This window comes from Micropterus dolomieu, linkage group LG20 (genome assembly GCF_021292245.1).
Source record: "Micropterus dolomieu isolate WLL.071019.BEF.003 ecotype Adirondacks linkage group LG20, ASM2129224v1, whole genome shotgun sequence".
In the NCBI taxonomy this organism is placed as follows: Eukaryota; Metazoa; Chordata; class Actinopteri; order Centrarchiformes; family Centrarchidae; genus Micropterus; species Micropterus dolomieu.
In genome coordinates this window covers 5,799,427-5,827,353 of record NC_060169.1, presented here as the reverse complement: position 1 = coordinate 5,827,353, position 27,927 = coordinate 5,799,427, and the positions used below count along the sequence as shown (strand labels likewise).

The 27,927-nt window shown below is 39.4% G+C and overlaps 1 protein-coding gene across 2 annotated transcripts in view; it reads right to left on the bottom strand.

The window, feature by feature from the left end:
• LOC123958845 (protein kinase C-binding protein NELL1-like) overlaps positions 1-27,927 on the bottom strand; it is a 282,963-nt gene that overhangs the window by 16,827 nt on the left and 238,209 nt on the right. For both annotated transcript variants that reach the window (XM_046032522.1, XM_046032521.1), the window contains 2 exons: positions 13,350-13,445; positions 2,233-2,373 (listed from right to left, as the gene is read on the bottom strand). In XM_046032522.1, the coding sequence (XP_045888478.1) occupies positions 2,233-2,373; positions 13,350-13,445 (237 nt within the window). The remainder of the gene's footprint in view (positions 1-2,232; positions 2,374-13,349; positions 13,446-27,927) is intronic.

Sequence of the window (27,927 nt, the reverse complement as noted above, 5' to 3'; positions counted from 1 at the left end):
GTCAGGTGAACCGACACAGGCAGCGGCTGCGTTGCGGTTTTGTCCGGCGTCAACTCACATTGAAGTGTTTCAGCAGTGGAGCGTTTACTGCCCTACGCTGTTGACATTAAAACATTAAAATTTAACTAAACAAAAAAATCGCAAATCGAATTGTAATCACAATATCTGGCAAGAAAATTGTTCAGCCTTATTTCATAGAATCAGAAATCAGCACTAGTAAGGACAAGAAGAAAAAGAAGCTGAAATCAGAACAAATAGGCCTGTAAAACTATAAAAAAAAAAAAGGTTCCACTTGGCAAGTGCAAGATGAGCATGAAGTTGAATCCTTTTTGCTGTTATTTTATTTTTCATGCAAACAAAATCGCAATTGTATTTGTAGTTTTCAATAGAAAACTTGTTGAAATGGTTTCAGTGTGTGTATCAGTACATTTGAATATTTTTTGGCACCTTTGTACAATACTGTGATAATAGTGATAACCGTGGTAATTTTGGTCACTATAATTGTGATATGAAATTTTCATATGTAATGGCATCATAAAATTCCCAAAAATATAATAGAAATTTTTAAAATATATAGAACAACAATATAATATAACAAAATATTGCAAATTATTAAGGATGACGCTTGCAATGTTAATGTGTGGTCATGCAAATAAACAGACTTTCAATGCACTTTCCTGTTCTATGCGCTTCACATTTGTTTCTGTACAAATACAAACTTAAAAAAGAGGCCAGTGTGAAATTTGAAGCAAAATTATATTATTGCTATTAAATGTACTTAAAACATAACAGTAAATTGTTTTATAAACTTACAAGATGATTATTATTCATTCAACATAAATCTTACCTCTGCTCACTATTGTCATGCTTTATCACTTTCTACAATCACCCTCTTCTGGCCCTCTGGTTCTGACAGAGTCCTGGTGCCACAGCATGTGGCACCAGGACTCTTTGTGGGATCAACATTTTTAATACAGTCTATGGATCATTCTCCTTGATCTCTGGGGAGGACAGCAGGACCAACAGAATATCTGACATTTATTTCAGACACTGACTGGACTGCCAACTACCCAGCTAAAAGCTAACACTCACACAACGTTTGTAATAAGCTCCTAACAATAGCTTTCACGCTGCCTTATTTCACGGGGGTATTGCGCCAATCTGCTGGCTTGCTGCACTTCATGAAAGGTATGGAGCAGATTTTATACGCCTCTGAGCAGGGAAAGTTGGTGACAGACACGAGACAAAGACGAACAATCCGTTTGTGAAAAGCCACAGCCGACATGCCGCGACACGCCGCTGGTTCCTGTAAAGCCAGACCGCACACATGATTGCGGGATAAAGGCCTTTTCACACGGGATAAAGCTGAAAAACCTTTGATCAGTATGAATAAGCGAATACGATATAAATGCGGATATTCTTTTCACGCTGATCTCCGTATGAAAAGAGGCTACACTCTCACTCTCCCCTGTCCCCTAACGCCCACCCCTTACAAATCTATGCCAATCAAACACAAGTAACATGAAAAGAACATAACAACCAATGAATGTCTCTAATCCGTGTGCTACATGACTTTACATACCTTAGTACATCGGGGACCAATTTAAGTGCGACACACAACCAGCAAGAACGCTGGACTGCTGCTAATCACCGCCAAATAGAAATTATATGCTGAATATACTTCCCCGCCAAAGTGGCGGGTAGCCTGGCGGGTGTTAATTTTCATCCCTGAACTCTGCATCGCTCATTCTTTTTGGGCTTGCACATGAGAAAGGGCACACGAAACCAACATCTAATAGCTTCACAAGACTGATGTGTGTTCCTCATGAATATCTCATTAAGGGTTGTGCGCGTGGGTTTCACATGGCATGGTAAGACATTTGAGCTGGAAAGGTGAGAAGACCTCTAATTAGCCTCCTTGTAAGCCTGCTGGATGGTATGTTAGAGCAAACACACATGCACCCATACATTACATAACAGTCGGTCTACATGTTAAATTTTCAAAGAGGACAAATGACACAAAGAATGACCATCAAGCGAACATATACGAGACCAGAGATAAAAGAGACTTGAAGAGGAGGCCATGTGGTGACAGTATTCAGAATTCCTGAGTAATTGAATACCGAAAGAGAGGGAAAATGTCTATGGTAGCTTGGTGATGGACATGCAGAGGTTTGGAAGCTGTTATTTCCAAGCAGTAATAAGGATGTTTTGAATTCTATGTATGCTCACCAATGCAGGAGCTCCCATCGAGCAGGTAGGAGCCATTGTCATGGAAACCACTTCTGCATTCACAGTGGTACCAGCCGGGCAGGTTGACACAGCGGGAGTGGTTGTGGCACTCAATCAGGCCCTCTGCACACTCGTCGATATCTGAGGACACACACAGTAGCATCAGCATTAGTCCAAATTATTTTCCCGGCAACGAACATAAACCTGAAACTTCAGCTCATTTTAAGTCTTCTTTGCCTGTTCTTTGATCTGTGCTAGTTGCAATAGTGGAGGCTGTTCCAATCAGAACAAACCAATGCCACAACAGCAGAGCTGTGTCAGCGGCACATTAGACAGCCAACATCTCTGCAGCCTGTCTGCCACAGCAGGGATCAGGATCTTTCAGAAATCACACCATTTGGCAGTAGAGTCATTCCCACTTCTCTATTTCTTCTCCTCACTCATTCTGCCGTTTCTACTCAGCTTGTTTTGTCTCTGGTATGCGGGGTGCATACACATGCCCAGCCCAGAGGCGTTAGGACTTCTCTCCTTCTCGGGAGAGTAAATCTCTCTCATCCATTATGTATGCCGTGAGCTCTGCTTCTCATCTGCAGCTCTCTTGCTTCTTGCTGTAAGACCCGACCTGTGCATACATCCCTTTGGTTAAAAGCTTGACCTTCAGTCACAATCACTTTAATGCGAACCATAGCAAACAGGTAAAGGTAGCGAGGGACTGCTCGTTAACTGTCATGTATGCATATATGTCATATTGTCACTGAATGTACACAACCCCCTCTCTCAAGCAAATTAATAGTTTGTGGCTCGACCGGCAGGCATCTTCCATATTATATAATGGATTCTAAGAAGGTTTTTATAAGTGAGCAAGGGTTGTAGAGTTTTGTATAAAGAATCCACAGTCTGTAAAATTAAGTTTAAAGTCAAAATGCACAAAACTTTTTATTGTTGTTCTTTAAATCTTTTCATGTCAGTTTGAGAGTGAAAACGAGTCTGAGTAAAGACTACTTAAAATGGAAGTGGATTCTGGTGAAATCAGCCACTAATAAAGCGCCACCCACAGACTTGTTATTTCACAGACTGACTCAGACTGACTCTAAGTAGTAAAAAATCAGTACACTTATAATGAAAGCAGTGCAAACGATACAAGCGAAAGAACATCTTGCCAAGTTGAGATTTAGGCACTGTAACTTTGCTGCTTCAGAAGCTGCTAATTTCTTACTGAATCCAATTTACTATGGCTGTATAATTTTTAAATTGCTTTTTTCAAAGTTAAATGAGAAAAAAGTCACAGTTGATACCTTTGGTATCACATATATACACACAGACACACACACATTTATCTCTACACAGATAACAGAGAGACTCAGGGCGAGCCGTTTACCAGTATGGGTTGTCGTTGCGCTGTTAGCCTGGTGCACTGTAGGTAATAAGACATGACAGCTGCCAGGAGGGCTGCCCTGTGTCAGCCTCTCAGGTCAGAGATTCGGTCAGAGCTACACCAAAACATTCCCTCTCTGACATCCCACTGAAATATACTTAGATTGGAGGTGACTAGTGGCTGCGAGAAGCTAACCCTTCATCAAAAGAGCAGTGCTGTGTGTGTGCATGAGAGGGCATGTGTCCACATGCTTGGGCCGGTTATACTACATGCTAAAGGTGCATTGATGTAATTCATTAGTGATCAGATTTCTTCAGAGAAGATCAATGCATCATTAAAGATACAATGTATAAGAAGAAGACTACTCTCCACCTGTCAAATTCATTCTCCAAAAAAATCTAAGCGGTCCCATTAGCTGAATGGGTACCATAACAGGATCCGGGGCAACAGAACTGTGACTCTGACTCCGGAGACATTGAACACTTTTACTTAAATTATGAAAAGTAATGTGACTGTGGTACAGATTTAATTACACACACACACACACAGTACACCAAGGGCAAGAACACTAGTCATAGAACTAAATTTCTCATATCAGATGATAAACATCACAACAAATAAATTAGTTTTTGCATTTCTATTGTAGACACATGAAAAGCACTAAGATTGGTTAGAACAATGCTATCCATCCAGATCCCATTCCACTGGTCTCTCTGTGCAGGTGCCCACTCCAGCAACAAAGATGTGGTCCCTCCCACAAACACAGCAAATTCTATTTAATGAAACACATGACTGGAGGTACTGCTGCTGGTCTGACAGTGTTGAACATCTATCCACTTTTTGTATCGTTGCTGACAGGATTTTTATCTCGTCATTGCTATGAAACAACTACATTACTGAGAAACAAACACACAATATGATGATGTTAAAATATGTAAAGATACTCCTTGGCCCCGGGTAAACAAAGAGAAAAAATGTGGAGCTTAATTGTGATCAGATGATGTATTGAATACAAATTGTGTGCTGTTGAGTTTACAGTTTCCGGTTTCAAATTCATATACAAATGGAGTGAAGGGATTTAAAAAGACAGGTAGTGAAGAAAAAAGAATGAACATAAATAAACTAACTTATTATTTATTCATTTTCTTACCTACAGATATGTTTTTAGACTCCACATTCTGTACCACGAGTATGACGTCTTATGCAAAACACACTTTTGTATAAACAAATAAGCCTGTTTATGTTAATTGTGGAGAGAGCGTTGTATGGAAGAAAAGCACTAAACGGAGTGAATAGCTACAACAGAGGCCAAGAAGAACATCACTTGGGAAGATACCAAATGACTTCCGATAATCACTGATTGTAAAGAATCTGCAACAAAATTGTAAATGTGATTCATTTAAGTTTATCTTGTCCTTTAAACATTTGTCTCCTAAAATTGGGGAGCTATGTGAAAAAACAGCTACAATGCCTACACGGTTTATCTGCTGTAGGTTTATTGTCTTATTCTATTTTTAATCGAATGTGCTGCAGTACAGAGTGAATACAACGCAAAATTGGCCACTTCTGACTTATTTGTATCCATATTAAAATTGACACGTATTCTAGTTTCAAAATAGAAAAGCTTTCAACTTTTTTTTTTTATCTCAATGCTCAACTTGGTGCCAACACACAAACGCACACTCCTATGTGGTTGTTTTCTTTAATCAACTGAAATAAACTCATTACCTTCCATATTTAGCGGGATTATGTGGAGACGAGTTTTATTCTTCAAGGTGGAACAGGATGGAACCATAACAGCTGTCATTCCCTTTTTGAATGCAGGTGTACATCGTACAATGTTATTCTGTTCCTGTCTGCTGTGACAACCACATTAAGTGCTATCAGAAATTGTACCGTTTCCCTGATGTCAACTCTTCAGGCTTTTTTTTTGTTGAAGGTTTTGAAACTTTCTTTTGTCTTTTTCAAAATAGATTTTTCTATTCCAGGAAACAGGAAAAAGTGGGTAAATTAGCTTCCACACCAGCTAACCTCAACTAGAGTGTAGTTGAGGTTGTGATTTGTGGGTGGCACGAGAGGAATGTGTATGTGTGCATTATCCAAAGTGGACCGGGTTCATCCTCTGGTGAGCATTATTATGCTTTATAAATTTCATGGACAATTGAATGTTAAAATAATGGCCATTACATTGTAATATTTTCCTTCATGGCCCAATGACTGAAGTGGGTCATAACATGGCACTACAGGAAAGGTCAGCTGCTACCAAAAACTTGTATATTCATCCTCGAGTGACCATAATTATTTACAGAAAATTGCATGAAAATCCAAATAGTGCACCCTTTTCTGAAGTATATCCAGGTAACATTTTATGCCAATCTGACCAGTAGTTGTGACAAGATATTGTTCTGGACCTAAATGTTGCATTGAAAAACCGACTTTGCCAAGACTGAAAAATAGAAAATCAAAAACTAAAATAGGGTTTTCAACAATGCTTCTCAACACAACACAGTTGTAATGATGTACCCACCAGGAATAAGGAGGTGAAACTAAAAAACCTGAACTTAAAAGATTATCTGTCTGATCCGAGACCTGTGATAATCCACAGCACCAATTGAAAGCACAGAAATACCTAATTCCACCAGGTCTCTAGATCTCTTTTTATGGAGAGCGATGACAGAGAGATGTTATTTTAAAACCCTATTCATCACCCGCCCTAAGTAAGACCCGTTTTATTTAGACGTAATAAAAGCTAATTTCATTCACACACAGTCAATAATTCCTGCAGCTCATAGTCTAATAAAGCTATTTGTTAACTGGTGAGTCTTTGTGTGTGAACAGCCCTCCATTCTCTTTGTCTGTGGCAGTGGAGTGGACAGCTGACCTTCCTGTGCTAGAAGTACATTTTGCTATAATACACACACGCATACACTCCATCAAACTTTGTTAACAGCCACAGGAAGGAAAGCAGCCAGACAGCATTTCACATTTCCCTGTTTCTTCCATTACAATGCAAACAAGAGCACTAAGTACTTTTTGTAGGGCTTCACTTCTACCCCATCTGTAGATTTTCCCAGCAGGGATATGTGAAGACTTTAAGACAGTCTGGACTGTGAAGAGCTGTGAGTTTTAGTTCACTGAGGAAATAAGAATTAATCCACACAGTTAAAATTATCACCAAGTTCCCTGGAGAATCCTCTGGCCTGCTGAGCTTTACATAATTACACCTATCGCAGCCTAATCTACTGGAAAAACATAGTCGCATGGTACATTTACAGTAATGTGTCCTCAGACAGAAACACCCAGGGTTTGTGTTTGTTGCTACCTGATAGTCTGTGACCAGTAAATGGGTATAAAATTAACAACCTGCTGGATTAAAGGAGCAGTTAAAGTGACCACAGACAAGCACTAATGTATGCATGCAGCGCTGTTCTGTACTACTGCTGATATCTTTACTAATTTATTTACCTCTTATAATTGCAGATGACAAAATGTTTGCTTGTTACAATAACTTGTTATTAACATGATATAGTATCCAAGAGCAGGAAGGAGATTAGGTGTGTGAAGTTTTTTTTGTTTTTTTATTTTTTGGAAAAAAGCAGTTTATGTTTACAGAATCCATTTGTATCTCCTCAAGTGAATTAACGAATTAATGCATATATATCCCTACTAGGGGTGGGCGATATGGCAAAAATATCATATCACGATTTCAGGCAGGATCACGATATGATCACGATTCATTTACATGTTGGTTTTTAAGATTATTTTGCAGGTTATTGGCTTAAGAGAGAAAAATAACTATATTAATTGTATACAGTGAGTGTAGCCTAATGATCCATTCAAACAGTCACGCAGACTCTGTGCGGACTGGTTCAGCTGTCAGTGAGAGAACACTGGCCAAACAGGGACCGAACACAGCCTCTGAAACAGACAGAGGCCAGTTTGACGACAGGGAATACAGGACCGAGGTGGTTTTCTTGCCGGGTTTGGCTCTTGGCACCCTGGAGCTGACTCAGCTAATAAAGGACAGCTAGCAGCACAGCTTACCGATCTAACTTGCCATAGATACAGACAGGTACAGTTAGTGGTTTAGCAAAAAGTAAATGTATCCGTTCATCAATAAACTCTGTATATCACCTCGGTACCATCTTCCCCGTTGGTCTCCGTGTTCAGTCCCGTTCATGATGTGTTCACGGGGAGGCTGCTGAGCATCATTGATCGCTTGCGTGGCTCAAGTGCCGGGACCGTATTACAGAAAGTTCCTATCTTAAGTTTTAAGTTAAGATAGGAATATCCAATTTGGTATTACAGAACCAAATTCTAACTAACTTTGGGAATCCTATCTTATCTCAGGTTAGGAAATCCTACATACTCAATCCAACATCGGTTATCAACTTGTATGTCTGTTACCCAGCAACTGATGCCACCTTTCTCATCTCGCCAGCTAAACGGCTTTTAATCGCTGTTTTTGGTCGTTTTTTTTTTAAAAATGAAGCATAAACTGAAAATGCAGAAACCAAATTCACGTAACGCTTATCTGGGGATATTAAAGAGAGAGACTGGGTTAAAATAGCAGACACAGTCACCGCCGCATATCCGGCATCCAGCGGGGCACTGATTCTGTCAAAAAGAAAATAAGTACATTTACAATAGATACGAAGAGAAAGGCAACTGTTGTGTCCAAAGAGCAGCGGAAAACCGCTGGTGACTCCTGTGCTCCCTCACTGACCCCAGCAGGAACCCATAGGCTACTTTTCTCGGGAATACATAAAAACACATACATAAAAAAGTTCAATATATCAAAACGTGCCGACTTTTCATCAAGTATAAATATTAAATATTATTTTAATTTGTCCTACTATTATTATATATTTACATATTTGTTGTTATAGTATTGTAATACAATCTCTTTCATATTTTGATTGTAATTTTTCTATTCTCTACATTCATACTGAACATTAAGGTCAAACGTTGACAGGTGTACAGCCCCAGTCAGTCTCCCCACTTTCTATTCTCAACTGTTGCAGTACTTTGCCTTTGTCTTAACATGTTTTTGGATGTACCAAAAACAAAGCAAATTGGCCTAAAATAATTAAAAGTATTCTGATAAATATGAAATATTATAAATAACAACAATAATACATTAAATAGTAAAGTAATAAATAAATAGCCTACTATTTTAAATGACACATACAGTGGTAGCTTCCTGGTTGTGAAATGAGCGGCTCCAGAGTTCACTTGACAGTGGTCCGAGACCACCTCTTCAAGGTAGACCAGACCAACCCAAATGCACTGCACCAAGGTTGGTGTGAACTCACCCTAAGATAAAGAGCCATATTGTTGCACTGGTTGACACATACCTCCAACACAATGAACATGGCTAGTTTCATCATAATAAAGGCCAAAGTGCTGCTACTGAATAAAAGTGAGAATGTAAAAAAAAGATGACAACTGTATATGTATATAAACATGTGTTAAGGATACTAAAAATGCAAATTCAACACTTCCATATCACAACAAGAGTATTACAGTGAAATGACAACTGACAATGACCAATGGTATCCCAGGTTAGTTAAATTTTAAAGGATAAGTTCAGAATGTATCAAGTCTGTCTTAAAACAGCCCTCATATACCCAGTTTTTGACTGCTCTAATCATTCCTGCAGCTTGACTGAATCTCACAACTCCAACTCATATTATACTGAATATACACATCAAAGAAAGTGTGATGGAAATTCTTGTGAGTGGGTCACCACTTATTGGAGAAGAAGGTTTCAGGAAACTCAGGATGTCTTGCACAACATTGTTTATTGAACAGGGAGGCTGGCCAGATCAGAGTGCTAACACTGTGTAGTAACAAACTAAATCTGAAGGATACTTCCTGTTGGAGGATATTTATCCTTCCTAGAGCTACAGAGATTTGTGCAAATAAGGTTCACCCATCTATACATTTGTGAAGATTATATTGGATATTAGTTCAAAACAAGTCACTTTGTTTACCTAAGTTTACCTAAGTCACATTGTGTGTCATTCAAGCCACATGCAATTCAATGCGTTTCGATCCGTCTACCTGTAATAAAACAAAGTAAAGATAATCTCAACCTTGGGTTACCAAGGAAATGGATCACAGAGTTCATCCTTATTAAAGCAGCTGCATCAGACAGTCAACCCAAAAAACAGAGAGGAGAGACAGAGTCTGACCTACTGTTTTAGAGAGTCACAGGCCTAACCTTTGGCTTACCTTAGCTCAGCAAATGACCCTAACATGACCTGGGGAAACCTGTGTGAAATTCAACCCTTAAAGTAAAAGTAAAGTAATAATTCCTTAACAGAAAGCAACACCTTCTCCCTCACTACTGCTAAGGCTACTGCTACTTATATTTTGGTTTTCAAAAAAGACGAAGGTTGGGGCTTCAAGTAATGGCAATATTAATTTTAGAAAAACAGAACAACGGGAACATTTTGCCCTCAAGAGGAACATTTTGCCCTCAAGAATAGAGGAGGCAAAAGGAACACATTTTTGTACAATGGCATCCTGGCACTGGCTAAATCTACATCTGTCCACTGCAGAAGCACTATCCACCTAGAGGAGTAGCTAGTAATTATGACAATGAATAAAAAGTTTAATTTTTGTATAATGCTAATATATTAATAGGTTACACTTTATTTGGTCAAAGTCTGTCTACAGATTGTTTATAGTAGCCCTATTTGCAACTTGATCTTCTCCCTACTCTGTCTCTGCCGGTGAAGAGGGCAGACTAGAGTACCCACAGCTCGTGAGAAGTGCCGGTGCGCAAGAAAATGTCCCGGTACGCCAAAGAGTATGTGTTATAGTGGTCAAAGCAATGCAAAAATGCACACAATAAATAATATGTGAACTGGGAGTTCATTGTAAGGTCAGCTGTTGAGTTTTTGATTATTTAGAGTAAAACATTTCAGAAAATAAATCACAAGGATCTAACAGTGGATCTGTGGCGGCTACATGAACCCACTGAAGAAAGACAGGCAACCCCCGGTAATGGATCAATGTGGGAGAAGATGAAAAGATCGACTCTGTTCTCATCGGCTTTATATTTAGATGCTCTTAACCTCCAATTGAGCTACAGTATATACCACAAAAGAAAAAAATCAGTGGAGCAGTGATGTGTTTTATTACACAGGAGGGAAGACAAGCAGCAATAGAGTTGAAACACGATAGAGGCAGATGTCCATGAGACATACAGTAAGAGTTTGACAGATGTAGAGACAGGCTGAGAGTGAAACACAGAGACAGACACTGATAACATGTCTTGCACGGAGTTCGCACTTGTACAAATACAAGTTTTTGTAAGCACTTTAGCAATATGATTTATATCCTTAATCTGAGGTAACTGGGACACTTCAACTGTCACGTCCGGCTCCTATTATCATTTACACCTCAACGAACACTTAAATTCCTTTCAGAGCTTACAGTTTGTGCTTACAATTCAAGTCCTTTCAGCACTCTCACTTCATCTGAACCTGTTCACAATCACTTGCACTTCAAAAGCCACTTCTTTTAGTGATTCAACTTTAGCCACAGCTTGAATTTGAATTATTACCCTCATACAAATACATTTCAGAAGCACCCAACTATCAGCTTTTTAAGACATTAAAATTTTTATATTTACATTGCTTTCAATACTTCAGCTGCAATTACATTTATTCAATTGTCTTGCTCAGGGACACATTGGTGGATGTGTCACAGTGGGGAATTGAACCCACAACAAAGGCATGTGTCTTATCCACTGTACCATCACCACCCTACACCCTTACCCACATTATTCAGCAAAATCAATCACATGCACATTTTTGTCTCCTAATGTTCAGGATTTTCTTCTATCTCTTAAACTTAACTATCTAAAAATCTAAACATACTGTTAAAGTAAACTGTAATGTCACTGTTGGCTCAGATGTGGTGAGTAGAATTCAGCTTCTGCAAATGAGATATAAGTGTAGATAAAATGTTTGACATCCAGAGAAAGACACAGATTTCGACAGAGACAGAATGATTTTGCACTGAATCACATCTGTAGCAGCCTCAGGCAGCAGCCAGAGGGCCACAGGGAGGAGCCTCATTAGTGAGATGATGTGTTAAGTCCATATTTTGCTCCTCATCTGCTCCTCATTTCAACAGTTTATTTTCTTCTTTGCATAATCTTTTCCTCCCCTCACCTCTTGTAAAGTGGTTCAAAGAGAAGAAATAGATTCGTTTAGCAGATGCAATGTTTTGATTTTTCAAACCAACCCTACATTTTGTTAGTTATCAAGATTCAATTTATAGGCACAAATGAGCCAAGTTTCAAAGGCAAAGTGTTGCTTTTGGATCTAAATTTTCATTTTCAGAGAACGGCGTTGAAATATTAGCGTCCCACGTTAATTAATTGATAGATATTTGATGCTGTTTATTGGGAGCTTAATTAGTCCTTGGTTGATTGCCAGCTTACATAAAATGTGTTGCACGCTGATTCCCACTGATTATTTATCCACGCTTCACATGCTCATGCTCATGTACTTCTCCTCCATGCACACACACAGTTTTGAAATTTCCCATAGAGATCAGATGTAGCACAGGTTGTCTCCAGTTCAGAAACTTAAAAGAACTTCAGCAGAATTTAGATCCAGACCCATGAGAAAACTCAAACCTGCTGTAAGTAGAAAAATTCTAATTTCAGAAAGCATTTTAATTACTGCTATAAGTTATACCTGCAACGGTGACTGGAAATGTTTTATTAGTTTTACTGTGTAAAGGGCAATAATTAATATGAAATAAATGGTTTCATTAATATTATGCACTCTGTATGAATGTGTGACCTGGTATAATGGACACATGTATGTGTAACCTGGTATCTAAAAGGAAACCATGGCAACATGTTGTGGATAGCTGACCTGTGAATGTGTTGATCCATGAGAGCAGGTTGATCACTTGTGTAAAATGAGACCACAGACACACAAAGTTTAATAGAGGAAAGGAAAGGAAAACAGGAAGGAGATAAGAAGAATAAAGGGGGCAAGAGGGACGGGGAAAGGAGAAGAGAGGAAGGAAGATAGAGAGAAAAAGAGTGTTGGAAAGGATACGAAAATGGGAAAGAAAGCAAATGAGGACAGAGAAGGGTTGAGGATGAGATGATGAAAGGATGGAGGAGAGAAGAAGAAGGGAGAGAAGAAGACAGGGAAGGAGGGAAGGAAGGAGGGACAGGTAGCCGAGGAGGAAAGGAGAGGCAGAGAAGACAGTAAGGAGAAGAGGAGGAGGAGGCAAGAAGATCAAAGGAAGAAGAGGAGGAAAAACAAGAGAGGAGAGTATGAGATTGGAAAAGAATGGAGGAGAAAGGAAATTGAAGGAGGAGAGGAAAAGAAAGAGAAGGTGAAAAAGGACAGTAAATGAAAAGGGGAAGGGAGGAAGAACAAGAAGGAATATTGAAGCAGAGAGTAGAGAAGAATTAGCTGTCCTTTTCTACAGCTCTCCTGGGATCCTCAATCTCTACAGTGTCCAATTTAAACACAGGGCTGTAGAGATGGAGAGTGAAAGAGTGTGTGTGTGTGTGTGTGTGTAAGTAAGAGAGACGAGGAGCAACTGCTGAGCCCTCAGAGCAACCTAATGACCATTCCTTTGATGTCACTTTCAAAACTCTATAAACACAATAGGATGCTCCAGCTGAGCTTTAATTAGGAGGGACAACTGAACAAGCATAACATGTGAGGGGTCAGGTGGCGTCCTCAAGTATTACCTGTCTCACAGCGTCGTCCTGTAAATCCTGAGGGACAGACACACGTGTTGGGAGACACACAGGTCCCTCCGCTCCTGCATCCCTCCTCACAGAAGGCTAGAAAGAGAGAAATAAATGTATTAGTTCAGTTAGTCATCAAATACTGGCAGCAGCGCAAAAAAAGGCTTTGAATTCCTGCAGTTTACGGTTTCATGACGGCATTACAATGTGCAAAGTGGTTCCCCTGACTATTCTTTAAAACAGTTCTGGGATGAAAAACTGACACTTCACTTGTGTTTATGAATGGTGTTTTTATGTTTGGATGTGTGTGAGCACTCACGATGTGCGCACACACACACACACACACACACACACACACCAAACAACCTGATAAAATATTACAACAAGATCTGAAATCTGAAGCAGCATGTTAAGCTGGGAAAACATGAATAAACCTGATTCTGATTTTCAAATGGCAATATTGTGCACCTGAAGGAGGCACTTAACCAAAATTTTATTATAGACATCCACTCACACAGAACTCAAAACTACTCCTCCTCAAACTAATTTTGCTTCATTGAAAGTGAAAATTTGTCTTTAAAGTGGTTATCATCTGGAGGACAGCATCTCCCAGTGGCTGTAAAAGTATTGGAGTTAAGTGATGGAAATAGCAAGACTGGAAACAGTGCTGCCTTTTTAAAATATCCACTAATCAATATTTTGAAATGAACAATTTATCAAATGTCTATTTGTAATTTGACACATGCACAGAGAATTATTACCTAGCTCTGTGGCTCTACAGAGCTTTTTTTTATTTTAGCCTCTTTTAACTCATGGTTATGGTTTTACTGCATATTTACTGTATAGTTCAGACTAAGGCATCTGTTTTCAGCAAAAATCTCTGATTGTGCTTTATGTGTGTGGTGGAATTCCTCTATCCCCATGTGGCTGAAAAACATTTACACAGCTTTAAAGCTTTGACAAATTATCAGAAGGCATTTCATACAAATATTTTATGAACTAAAGAAACTCTTAAAGAATCACTGACACCAAAGGCGGGTGGCATAAAAAAAATCCACTCTACCGTTCAATGGATTTTTTGCCCACCCATGTAGCTACACCAGATACAGCAGGACAGATTGTAGCAGGGCAAATACTTCTGTGTTATGTGTAAGCAATGTCGGTGTAGATCAACTGAAAAAAAACTGTTTATACTAATTTATGAATCATTTGTACCTGACTTCATATTTTGAACTTACAAGGATTTGTTTTGTGTATTGGAGGCATTGGTTAAAATTAACAGTTGTAAAGCTTTTGTCAGCTAATGCTTCTACTACAAAACAGAACTGAATTTTATTCATTTTTTTATTGGATATATTCTAAAAGCTCAGTTGCACTGGTTTTACAGCACAATGATGTAACAGGCTCCAAGGTTAGTGGACTGCTGTTAATTAGCACTTTTATCCTGAGAACAGTACAAGAACTTTACAAAGACTCACATTCACCCACTCATAAACACATTCATACACGATTGTGGCGGAACTGCGACGCTAGCAGCAACACCTTTCCTGTTCATTCTCTACACCTCTGACATTTGCTTCAACTTGGGAACGAGCCACCTCCAGAAGTTCTCAGATGACTCCTCCATCATGAGGAGTACAGAGACCTAAATGAGAGCTTCATTCGTTAATGTGACAGCAACCACCTGTAGCTCAACATTGGTAAAACCAATGAGCTGGGGGTGGACTTCAGACGCAGCAAGAGGCCCCACACCCCTGTCTTAATAAGGGTGGAGGGGTAGAGATGGTGGATACCAACAGGTTCCTAGGGTTGTAACTTAACACAATAAAGTGAACTGGTCAGACAACACAGAGGCCCCTCTACAGGAAAGGACAGAGCAGGCTGTTGTTCCTGAGAAGGCTCAGGTCCTTCAGTGTGTGCACCAGGCTGCTACAGATGTTCTACCAATCTGTAGTGGCCAGTGTCAGGTGGAATTGGGACTGGTGGCGCTAACAAACTGGGCAAGCTGGTGAGGAAGGCCAGCTCGGTGGTGGGGATGGAACTGATTAATTATTGAATTACTGTTTGATTATTTTTTTTATTGTACCTAATGAACATGTCATTACATGAGTGTATACTGTGTGAATATATTTATTCACTTATCCATAGAAGTAACTGATTCTACAATCTACTCTTTCTTACATCCCGCCGTACTGCTGTGCCAACTTGAATTTCCCATACGGGGGATTAATAAAGGAAAATTTTATCTTAGCTAAACTGGGAAGCACACTTGAGGTCCAGCACATCCTGCTCTACCACCTAAGCTACTGCACAAAAGAAATGTGATAAAATCCTAACATGCATGGATTTGCTGGCCCACATTTTCTCTTGTACTATGTATTATAAGTGTCAGAGGGCCATGGCACCATGCAACACTGATCATTTCATGGTGCCATAACGATCCACATGACTGTCAGGTTAAGTTTAGGCTATTAAAACTACTTACTGGAACTTAGGCAAAGATCATATCAACGGGTGTTAATGTTAGATGGGACGCAAACTGTAGTCTGCATTGTCAAAGTTATATCTTTTCTACACTCGACCATCCAAACCTCCTTTCTTCAATGAGTGCGTTGGTGAGGACAGGCTCAAAAACAGGACTAAAAGCCCGAAGTCCATAAATAAAGCTCAAACCTAGCCTTTGCAGGAAAATAATTTTATCTAAGGTGAAAATGTTTTACTTTGACAGGCCGTAGTTGCTGCACCACCAGTCAGATTTAGATTAAATTTGGTTAGATGACGGATATCTTATTGATCGCCTTCAGAGCTACCTGAATCATTCATGAGGTGACATTTCACTTGTCTATTTCACAGTTATTTGAAAAGTGTATCACTATGTGCGTGTGTGTGTGTGTGTGTATGTGCAAGCAAGTATCTCGCTGCCTTTTGCTGGAAGCAGGCTGGCAGTGTAAATGACTGATTTGTTCTGTGAGCGAGCAGGGTGCGATGCATCAACATGGCTGAGGCAACCACACATTGGAGGAGGGGCAGGTTGAGTAGAGCTGGCAGAGGAATCTAGACCACAAAACAAAAAGAAGAGTGTGTAGCGAGAGACCGTCAAAAGGAGTAGTTAGTCAGTGCTTAAGGCGAGGAGGATTAAACCAAAAGAGGGCAGACTTAATTGAGCAAGTTCATTAAAAGAGAAATTACTTTTAGTAGAGTATTTCTACGCTTAATTTGTAAGATGAGCCTTAATGGTTTGAAAATATATTTATAGTACCATACATAGGGCATGTGAGTGTAATATTGTAATATCTGTGTGTGTGTGTGTGTGTCATGTTTGTGCGACAGCATGTCTCCCTATGGTTTATGAACCCAAAAAAACATTTGTTTGAATTATCAGCCTGGTGTTTGGTGAAAAAAAGTGATAAATATACAAACAAATGCACAAGTGCAATAAATAAGAGCAGAGTCCCATGCCAGAAGCAATTAGAGCTATTAATTTGACTCGATCCACTACTTAAGAAGTTCTATCAGGCCCTCATTAGGAGCCTGATTGCCTCTGTACTAATACACTTCACACTTAAAAATTAATTACACTTATATTGACTCAATCTATCTGCAGCTCTAATTATCATTTCACCACCATCAGCATAATGCCGCCTGTTGAACTAATGACTTACAAAGATGAGGGGGCTTCACTGAGGGTAGGTGTTTAGTATGTTTTTTAAGACAAGAATTTTTTTTAATCCAAGCTGCTGGCAACAATTTGCCCAATAACAAAAAAGATGACAGAATAGATTTAGACCATTACTACAGCTCTCCACTGAAAATCAGGTATATCTGATATAATAATACCAGAAGTAATAATTCTGCCATTTATAAAGTTACTTTGTGTGCACTTATAAAGAATCCAGTCATATTGTTGTATTAAAATGAGCTCAGATTGAAACTCACCATTAGTAACTGTCATTGACTTTCATTTGAAAAAATAAAATTCAATAAAAGAGTGTGTTGTTTTTGGAAGTAAAATTCAGTGATGTTCAAACACTTGCTTGCAGTTTGAGGTGTTTCTATCCACCAATGTCTGCCTGGAGGGTCATGCTATGGTGTACATTTATTCTATACCTGATTGTGATTGTATTAACATTCTTTCATTCAGTTTATGAAAGAGAGTGGTAAATGGCAACAAGAAGATTTGCCCTTGAAATCACTTAGCTAGATCTTTGGTGAATATAATGCGTGTGCTCTATGAGGGCTTTCTTTGAGAGGAGAGCTGGTTGTTTTCACACACAGAAAGTGTGATGGTTTTTCCATTCCGGGATAAGATTGAGGAGAGAATAACAGAAGTGGTTCACAGCAGAACATCCCATACCACTGAAGAGGAGTGGTCTTGTATTTTACATCCTATACAGTAGAAGGCATACGTACAAACATGAGGTGTAGCTGCATTGTATTGTGTCCTATTTCATTCTTCTGTGTGACTGAATAGATCTCGCTGTTTCCTCTTCCGGCACCAAAACCTGATGACTATCAATGCTGCATGCTGTCTATCATGCTCCGTTGTTGCTTGAAATATCTCAAGCCTCCACAAACTTTATAATCTCACCACTGATTTATACAAAGCATGTCACCAACATTCCACCTCTTTCTTTCATCTGCCTCTCCCTTTGTGTGCTTTTTACCAACTCTTCTTCAAAATTTCTTTTCCCATGTCTCCTCTCCAGCTACTCTCTCTGCTCCCTCTCCACATTACATTACCAGGACCCCTGCTACAGCGACAAACAGCCTGTGAAAGGGCTGCGAGGAGGAGACTGCCCTCCTTCATTGTAGGGCATGTGACCTCCAGCTAAACTATCTCACTGCTTAACTGAGCGAGTTGCCAGCTCATGACATCCCAAGACATGCTTATACCCACATTTGCTATTTGAGTTTCCCATTACGGGCCTAGATTGCTTTCCAGTGGGTGGTGAGAATGGAATCATTCCACTCTGTGCCGTGGCTAACAGCCACATTCATGGTTGTTGGGTGTCCAAGGATCCATCTCAGAATTAAGAGCAGAGATATCACAGAAAAAGTCAATATTCTCCTAATTCAAGGTATGAAAATAGAAAAAAAGATCTTAAATTCTATGGTAGAATAGAACTGAGCTTATAATTCGCATCCCATGGAGTATAGCACAGCTCAGCGATGTTTGGAACCCCAGAAGGTTGTTTAACAACGCTTGCAGCTTCTCTGAAGGTATTCCCATAATCCTCAAAGACTCTTCTAAGCATCTGGATAAAAAAAAAAATAAAAAATTGAGTCTGCTGCATGATAACAATAAATATTTTTCCCAAGCTGCGACTCCATTTCCTATCCAGCAACTGGCCACCATCTTTATTTGGATTAGGAAACAGAGTTGCAACTTGGGAAACATGTTCTGATCGTGCAGCAGATATTTTTTTCAACCGGAGGCACAAACTGAGGGTAGGTCACTCATAGTGATGACGGAACATCTTTGAGATATATAGCACATTTATTGAATGGGTCAGTCTCACAGGAATTCAAGCCAGCAGTATATTTTATATATTTCTGGAGAGTTTTTTTTTAGATGTCTAACCTTCACCATCTCTTAGAACAGGTGTACTTCTTTTTCCACAAATCTATCCGTCCAGACTGTAGCTGATCGCTGACTGTGCGTGTGAAGGACATTTGGTTCTGAAGACAGTGACACCCGAGGTCAAAGTCAGTTCGGATTTTATGGCAGCGTGTCTCAGTAGCATTTAACCACTACCGACATCTTTCTTTTAGTCTGACTTTAAGGTCAACCACTCTCACCAAACCCAACTCCAGCAGCAACAACAAGCTCTGATAAACCCACTGTAAGCTAACTGCCCATCACCAAGCAGCAGACAGACAAAGTTAGAGACTAGCTGGTGAGGAAAGCTAAACATTTAGCAGCTAAAGAGCCAGATATTTTTCTCAGGAGTTGGAGACCAAATCAGAGGTCAAAGGAGAATGTAATTGTTACTCCATGCCTGCTAGATGTGTAAATAAGCAGCTGTTTGCTATAAAGTTGATGATGAACGGTGTTAAAAGGTGATTTTATTTGTCAGAATTGTGTTTTCGTCAGCTTGTTTAATAGTTTAGCAAAAATCAATGAATGCAGCGTTTAAATTTAAGTCTTCCAACAGATGCTGATATCACAGAGCTCTCCTGAACACATCATCAATACTTTTGACAGAGGAACAGAGGGGTTTCCCGAAAATGGATTCTAAAGTTCTTCCTCTTCATCTCACTTTCCCACAAACCTGATCTAAAATGAAGAGGCCTTCTTTCTTTATCTCTCTGCAGTGTATCTGAATAATATCTGCCTAGCTGCCCTGCAAATTAATGCATAACAGCAGGTTTATATGCAGAGGTAAAAGTCCACTGTCAGCCTGCAAGGAAGAGCTGAGCAGGCCGGAAATTCAGCTTAGAAAGAATTAACGGCAACCCATTTACTCATACAAATGCCTCACTTTGTTATGCATCAGAGTAGAGGCAGTTCACCCTTGGCTGTACTCTCTGTTGGGCATTTACTGAACATCACAGATAATGACCGCACTTACAAGACAATAAGGACTCGGGCCAGGCGGTCGGCACGGATTAAAGACGCATTAAGGAAGATTTTTACTGCCATAATGTATCTGCAGAGGGTTGAAGGGGTGGTTGATCAATACCACTGACACGACAATTAATTCCACCAGGTGCTTTCGGAGATTTCTCGCTCTGGAACGAACCTCCACACATTTAAAACTGCTCAAGGATGGAGGGCAGGAGTGCCGCGAGCGAACAGCATTGATGCCCATGTGGATTTCTAAGTAAAACTACAAATTACAAAGTAATTCCAAGGATATGTATGGCGACATACTACCTCTTTATTTTTCTCCTAAATTAACACGCTTAGCGGTTTCAGAAATGACTGCAGGTATTGGACACATATTGGAGATATTGGAGGTACCACCATAGATAAATAAGAAAGATAATAATGTTCACTTAATAACACTTGTGAAGCGTAATTCTGTAAAATGAACTGCTTCTGTCATTCAGTTCAGGTGCTGTGATACCTATCAGTCCTCGCAGATGTGATCTTTAATTAACTAAGTCTGCCAATGAACTAAAGTGGCCATAATTCATAGCAGCTATATCTGTAGCGTGTGCAGAGAGACAGTTTTATAATGTTGCCTTTGTAACCAGATGGCAGCAGAACAGTGAGCTCACACAGAGATGCCATTACTTTATGTTAGACATGGAGACTGAAAAACATGAGCAAAGAACCAGATTTTTTCTGTGCCACATTTTCTATTTTCTAGAACAGCTGTCAGAGTTTAAAAGGCCCTCTGAGATTCTTTACTTTCACTTTAAAAGCATTCAAAGTGCTGTATTTTTTCTGTACTCACTACATTTTAGGCAGCAAAATACATGTTCTCACAGTTATCCATTACTGGACAGCCATCCTTAATGCCACTTCTAAATCAGAGGATTGCTGTCTCGAGAGTTAGACTGATCTCTTAAAAGCATGTTCTATAATCCTAATCCAAAGTCACATTTTTATAAATATCCACAAGTAAGAGGCTGCTTTAAATAACTCGCCAATGATTTATCTTATATCCTGCTTGGCTTCATATCCATGACTATCAGTTGGTTTATTGTCTACACATAGGCATGTTACAAATGTGCACCTCGTTGAAATGATGGAGGTGACTGATTCTATTACTATACTAACCAAGAAGATTAAAAAGTGTACAAGCAAATGAAGGACATGGTTAGAAGATATGTGAACTAAACCTCGAGTTCTAATCCCACAATGATCATTTGAAAATTACAGTTACGCCTTTCTGCTCACTTTCTCCCCTAAGATGGAGTTGTAGCAGCAGAGGTGAAGCATTTGTTTTGTGCAATGTATAGAAAACCCTAACACAACATGTCTCAGCAGCATTGCTCTTGTGTCCATGAGCATGCATTGCACATTAGAATAGCTTAAAATTTCAGTGTTTTCCCACAGTTTTATGTGAGCTTTAGATGAATGCTTTGGTGGTGGTCGTGGTAGTCATGGTCAGAGGGGTGGGGGTCTTCCCAAGAAAATTTTATGTTTTCTAGTGAAGAACATGTAAGTTCACCACCAAAAGAACAGCCCACTGGGGAGGAACCACAACCATTAGATTTGGGGATAGATTTAGATTTATGCTCTCCACAGTGATTTTACATTTATGGCACAGCATGTTTTGGGCATCACCCCCTAAGCCTTAAGAGCAGGAAAACCCTGTTAATATGACCTCAGAATCATTATAGATAGTCACGTTTGTCTTTTGTGACTTCATTCTACATCTTTTGACATTTATCTGTATAAACATTAATATAAAAATTAGGCAACATGAGAAACCACTTCCTTTCTGAGGTGCATTTTATATGCACATTAAATTCCAAAAAGAAACGTCTCCTTTGCTTTTCTAACCACCAGTCCTCCAGTCACCTCCGTCCTTTCTTTTCCTAACAACCACTTTCTCAGACTCATCTGAAAAATAATTTAGGATGAAGCAGTCTATACAGGACAGAGCTGTAGGCTACACCAGTTTAGTCTAAGTTTGTACCTGATGTTCTCAACATTGGACAAGTAAGTAATGTTAGTAATAAAATACAGCTACCAGTTGTTTTCTATAAAATTGAGCTAATGTTAAGTTACATAGCGGTCAAAAGACGTAGCCTACTGCATAAGCTTTCCTGCTCAGTCTGAGGGGGAGGGGAGATGTTAGCTAGCGCAAACAGGCTTCACCTTTCCAGCAGTTGGGGAAACAACAGACAGACTTTTCTTGGTCTTCAGAAGCTGACACACTGTAACCGACACTGTACATTTACTGCCAGAATATTTTCCTCCACTCGCGTTCAATGTCACTTTCTGCTGCTCGGGAAATCAAACAGTTGCTACGCACCTTCCCAATATGGAGTTATAACAGCACTTGTCACGTAGATGTCCTTTGAAGATTGAGAAGAGGAAGCGCGCCAAGCGATGATTGTTACCGTGCTCGCATAGTGTGTAAATGAAAATTAGTAGCGCATTAATATAATAATGATCGTGGAAAATTTTAGAAGTGGTGGTCACAATTCAGCAGCGGCGCACCTACGCTCCAGAAGGCATATAGGGAAAACATTACTGCCTATCATTATCATATATTTATCATCACACAGGTTAACTTTATTGAAGTAGGAAGATGGAGTAGTATACCACATTATGACACTTCCCTCACCTATTTTATAGCATATTAGAAAATAAAATAAAATAGAACATTAGTGTCCATAAGAGGAAAGTTTTCTTTGGCCAACCAGAAGTTAATTAAAAAATAGACACATTGCATGACCATACTTCACATGAAGCCTCGAGTTAAATAGACTAAAATATCCACAATTCTCTATGAGACAGAGAACTGCTGCTCAGGGTCAGCTGGTTGGTTATAAGTCATGGGAGCAGTGGCAGCTGGCCAATAGAGGGCGCTAGGGTGCCGCCCTCCCTGGCGGTTGAAAATGTTTAGATTTTTCTTTTTAAAATAAACATTTTTGAAATAAACAGTAATTACTTTTCCTAAGCAAATATGTCTTTAAAATGTGCAATAATGTGTAATAAAATATAGGCTAAATAATTATGTTTGGGGGGGAAATTAGCATCCTGCTCATCCACTGATGTCTTCTGGGCGCTAGAAAGATCGCCCAGGCAGTACAGCAGCGCAGCCAATAGCAGACACAAGATATGCCCATAGCAACATAAATTAAGCCAATCAGCGTCCTCGAATCTGATGCCTGAAGTGCGAAAATTTTTTGCACAAAGCAGAGTCAGTCGGTGGTAGAGGGACACATGAAGTGTGAATGAGAGGGACAACTGGATAGCATTAATCATGTAAATGCCTTATTTTGCTTCCCATGCTTGCTTTTTAACACAACATGGACCGTTACAGGAGTAAATGATACATCTATCTGAGAAGATTAAGAAACATCAGTGTACGAGGGCACATATGAATAATACGGTGAAGCTAGCCATGCTAGGCAGAGTTAACATCGCTATACGCAGCTGGACGAAGGCAACAGGATTGGGGTGAGGAAACACAACGAAGAGGTGGATACGAACAGGTACATTTAATCAAAGATAACTGACTGTTAAATTCTGAGGAGCCTTTGAGCTGGTCTTTGAGCCGGTCTTGCACGGCCACAATGACACCGAATCCTTTGACAACCCTGGTGTTTTCAGTAGATCTTGTTGCCTCGCTGGACAGTGTGTTGGTGGAGCACCTCAAGACAGCTACCGTTTTTAAAAGGCATCTCAAGAACTGTGCACTTTTGGACTGCATGCTGTCAGTTCTTAAAGATTACATTCTGGAGGAAGTAAAAAATGCAGAATATCTTGCTATTCAGGCAGTTGGTGCTATAGAGGTAAGCTGTATAGTTTATAGGCAGCTCTGAAGTCTTAAAATCTGGTTATTTCCAGGGGTGGACAATAACTTAAGTAGGCCTACTGTACTGAAGTACTAATTAGAGGTATTTGTACTTTACTTGAGTATTTTCTATGTTTATGTTCACTGTTTATTTGTGTAAGAAACTTTTTAACTATTGCCATTAAATAATTTATGACTATTTCACAAAGCACTGGTATCCTGCAGTTTGTGTTAAATTGTTTTGGGATGGTTACTGAAACTGACTAAAATATTTTTCAACAGCCGCCACTGCATGGGAGTACACATAATAAAACCCTCTCCAAAATGTAGAAAGTAACCTAAGAGAGCAGCATCTATCATCAACCTGGATAAATATATAAATTAACTAATAAAGGCAAGATTTTTGAAAAACTAAAAAAACATAGCAGCAGTGCCACCATTTCATATCAAGTGGATGAATGGCAACACAATAAATAATACTGTGTGGCTTTACTCACCGTAAAATGACACGATAGTAAATCAATGACACTGATGTAATTTATTTCCCACAAAAAAGGACAGTGAAATTTAGACATTCAGACCTTTACTAACGTTAAGCATCAGATTGTAGTTTTTCCCACCAGCCGGTTTGAACACACAGTTACTGTACTCTTTACCTCAGTTCTTTCTTTCTGGTACATTTACAAAACAACATCTGACATTTTTCTACCGTTCAGCTGCACTCTCTCTGGCTTTGCTGTCCTCTCCGTCTACTCTTTCACCAGTGAACAGGGCTCTGGCTTTTTCCTCTTCCCGATCTTAGTGTCTGTGGCCCTGCTACTAGTACTACTACTATGGAATGAGTCGGTTAGTTTTTTACATTTACTTGCATTTCAGCTAAGACCTTTGACTCGTTTGTCTCTGAACTTTTCAGCCCGACCCTTAATGTTTTTAAACTCTTGCTTTTCTATTTTCTGTTTCTCGTTTTCCAGCTGTCAGTGTCACTGTGGTGTGTGTGAGCGAGACGGACGGGGCGGGGCTAAGGGCTGCATAGACTTTCATATGGAATAGACCAACACGCCTGGGGAGAAGGGGGGTTTCGCTCGTGATGCTCAACCTTCTGCCAAAGTTTGTATTATTAGTAAAAAAAGCAAAGGTGGCCCGCCGGCTCAACGGGAATTGTCCCGGTACTCCAGATGTCCAGACCGCCACTGATGCTGACAGTGTGAATACTAAAACAGAGATCCTGATTGCAGCCTGCAGTTAACATTGATTTCTTGACCACCATCTTTTGTTTACCTTAATCAAGTAGTTTTAGTTGCCTGACCTAATCAAACCGTTAGCACAGAGGTGTCTGATCAGAAAACGCTGATATGAATCATTTTTGTAAAAATTCTGGAAGGCACTTACAATGCTCTCCTAGTGACTAGGGTGCCAGATCAGAAAACATTAATGTGTAGTTTAGGGAGGTACTTACAAACAACTTAATTTGTTATTAGGTTACAGGGATTTGTTGGACTGTTGTCAAATATAACCCTTAATCAAATTATCTTTGTATTCACTATTTAAAAAGGCACAAACAACACAAATGCAAAGATAATTATCACCTGACTCTGCAGTTCCCCTTAGCTCTAAAGCGTGTTTCTGTGTCTTTCAGATTATAGTTTTGGTTTTATAGCCCGCAACTTAATTGTTTTGGTTCACTCTCATCGCTCTCATCACTGGCCTTTCCAGACACAGCAGACTCCTATTTTCTGTGAAAAGGTTGCAAAAGCCCACTGTACGCCCCCTACCCAGCAGGCCAAACAGGTGAACATAGTAGCATTTAAACAGCCACATAATGTATTTCCCTTATGAGTTAGTATAGAGCAAAAACAGAGCTAGGAGCAGAGTGGATATTGGATACATTCATCAGGTGGACACAAACACAACTCCAATAAATGTTAATATTGTTCTGTGTCTGCTGGATGTATGTATAAATAAACAGCTGTTTGCTAACAAGTTTGTCATAAGAACATAAAAGGTGACAATATGTCTGTTGTGTTTATAGTTTGTTTCTGCTTCCCCCGTAGTAGCCAAAAAGTAAATGAATACATGTTTAAAGTTCTGTTTCATATAGTTTATTATTTTTATGAAATCAAGAAACTTACTTAATATGTACTGATTTGAATTCATACTTTTTTTTGAGTTGACAATAAAATCCACATTTAGATATAAGAATATATTACTGCTTGGATGTGGTTGCTAAGTGTGGGTGTGTGTATGTTTATAGATGCATAGATGTATATGAAAAGTTTGGAGAATATACATTTTTAAAGACAAGATCAGACAGGACTCTGAATAAATGAAAACAAAATAACCCCAAGCAGTTCTCTTTGTTGGTGGAGGTTTGTCTGGTATTTTTTATGTTAAAAGAATCCATTGCTGAATAACAACTGAATATAAGCAAAAACAAAAATAAAAACCTATTCATCTCACTGCTTCAACTGAATGAGTGTGTGGGAAACATTAACTGGCTGTTCACGCCACACCTGGATGATTTTATCTATTTTCATCTGTGGAAGAGTCGTGGGGGCATGAACCTATCAGAGCAGCGAGGATGGGAGGAGCAGAGACGCCCTTGGCAGCTGGATGTGAGGAGCTTTCATAACCAAGGGCGGTGCAGGACGAGGGACTCTTTCTATCTGAAGCCATTACTGAGACACACACACACACACACACACACACAGGTAGGCAGCTGACACCACTGTTTTCTCCAACCTCTGCTGTTTCACTGATGAGATGAAGTTTACTGCTGAGAGGCGAGATGTACTGGTAGAATTATCCATGACCCATGCTGCTGGAATCTGGAGGAGGGTTATGCATCACATCAAGTCATGATGTGAATTTGATTTTATAAGGAAGATTGTGGATCACTATTTTTTTCTACTTTTGTTTTCCATTACATTCAAGTTTGACACTTATAGCTACAGGGGAAAATCCACTATTTTTTATTTACATTCTTCTGCAACATGGGTATAATCAAAAAGAGTCCCCATCTTTGGATAATCATAATAATTCCTAAGATTGTAAAAGCTATAATTTTATTTTTTCAATGCTGTAAGAAGTATGTCTCAGAACCTGACAAGATATAAGATGTGAGAAGAAGAACTGACCCTATAAGGCTTATTGTTTTCAGTTTGATCAGATATTCCCCAAAATATACACATACATATAATTTTGGAACAGACTGGTTTAAAATTCAACCTCCAGTAAAGGGAAATTAAGACACAAAAATATTATGTATTAAGATGCAAATGGTGTTTATAAAATCTGCCTTTTATGTAGAGTTTTGTATTATAGATTTTACAGTTAATGTTTTTAAATATTCAACCCTGATAAATCCCTGCCTTTTCTGAAATTGAAATCAATGAACCTTAGCCTTGTTTTAGTTTAATGGCCATCAATCCATTATACAGTGAGGAAAATAAGTATTTGAACACCCTGCTATATTGCAAGTTCTCCCACTTAGAAATCATGGAGGGGTCTGAAATTGTCATCGTAGGTGCATGTCCACTGTGAGAGACATAATCTAAAAAGAAAAATCCAGAAATCACAATGTATGATTTTTTTAACTATTTATTTGTATGATACAGCTGCAAATAAGTATTTGAACACCTGTCTATCAGCTAGAATTCTGACTCTCAAAGACCTGTTAGTCTGCCTTCAAAATGTCCACCTCCACTCCATTTATTATCCTAAATTAGATGCGCCTGTTTGAGGTCGTTAGCTGCATAAAGACACCTGTCCACCCCATACAATCAGTAAGAATCCAACTACTAACATGGCCAAGACCAAAGAGCTGTCCAAAGACACTAGAGACAAAATTGTACACCTCCACAAGGCTGGAAAGGGCTACGGGGAAATTGCCAAGCAGCTTGGTAAAAAAAGGTCCGCTGTTGGAGCAATCATTAGAAAATGGAAGAAGCTAAACATGACTGTCAGTCTCCCTCGGACTGGGGCTCCATGCAAGATCTCACCTCGTGGGGTCTCAATGATCCTAAGAAAGGTGAGAAATCAGCCCAGAACTACACGGGAGGAGCTGGTCAATGACCTGAAAAGAGCTGGGACCACCGTTTCCAAGGTTACTGTTGGTAATACACTAAGACGTCATGGTTTGAAATCACGCATGGCAC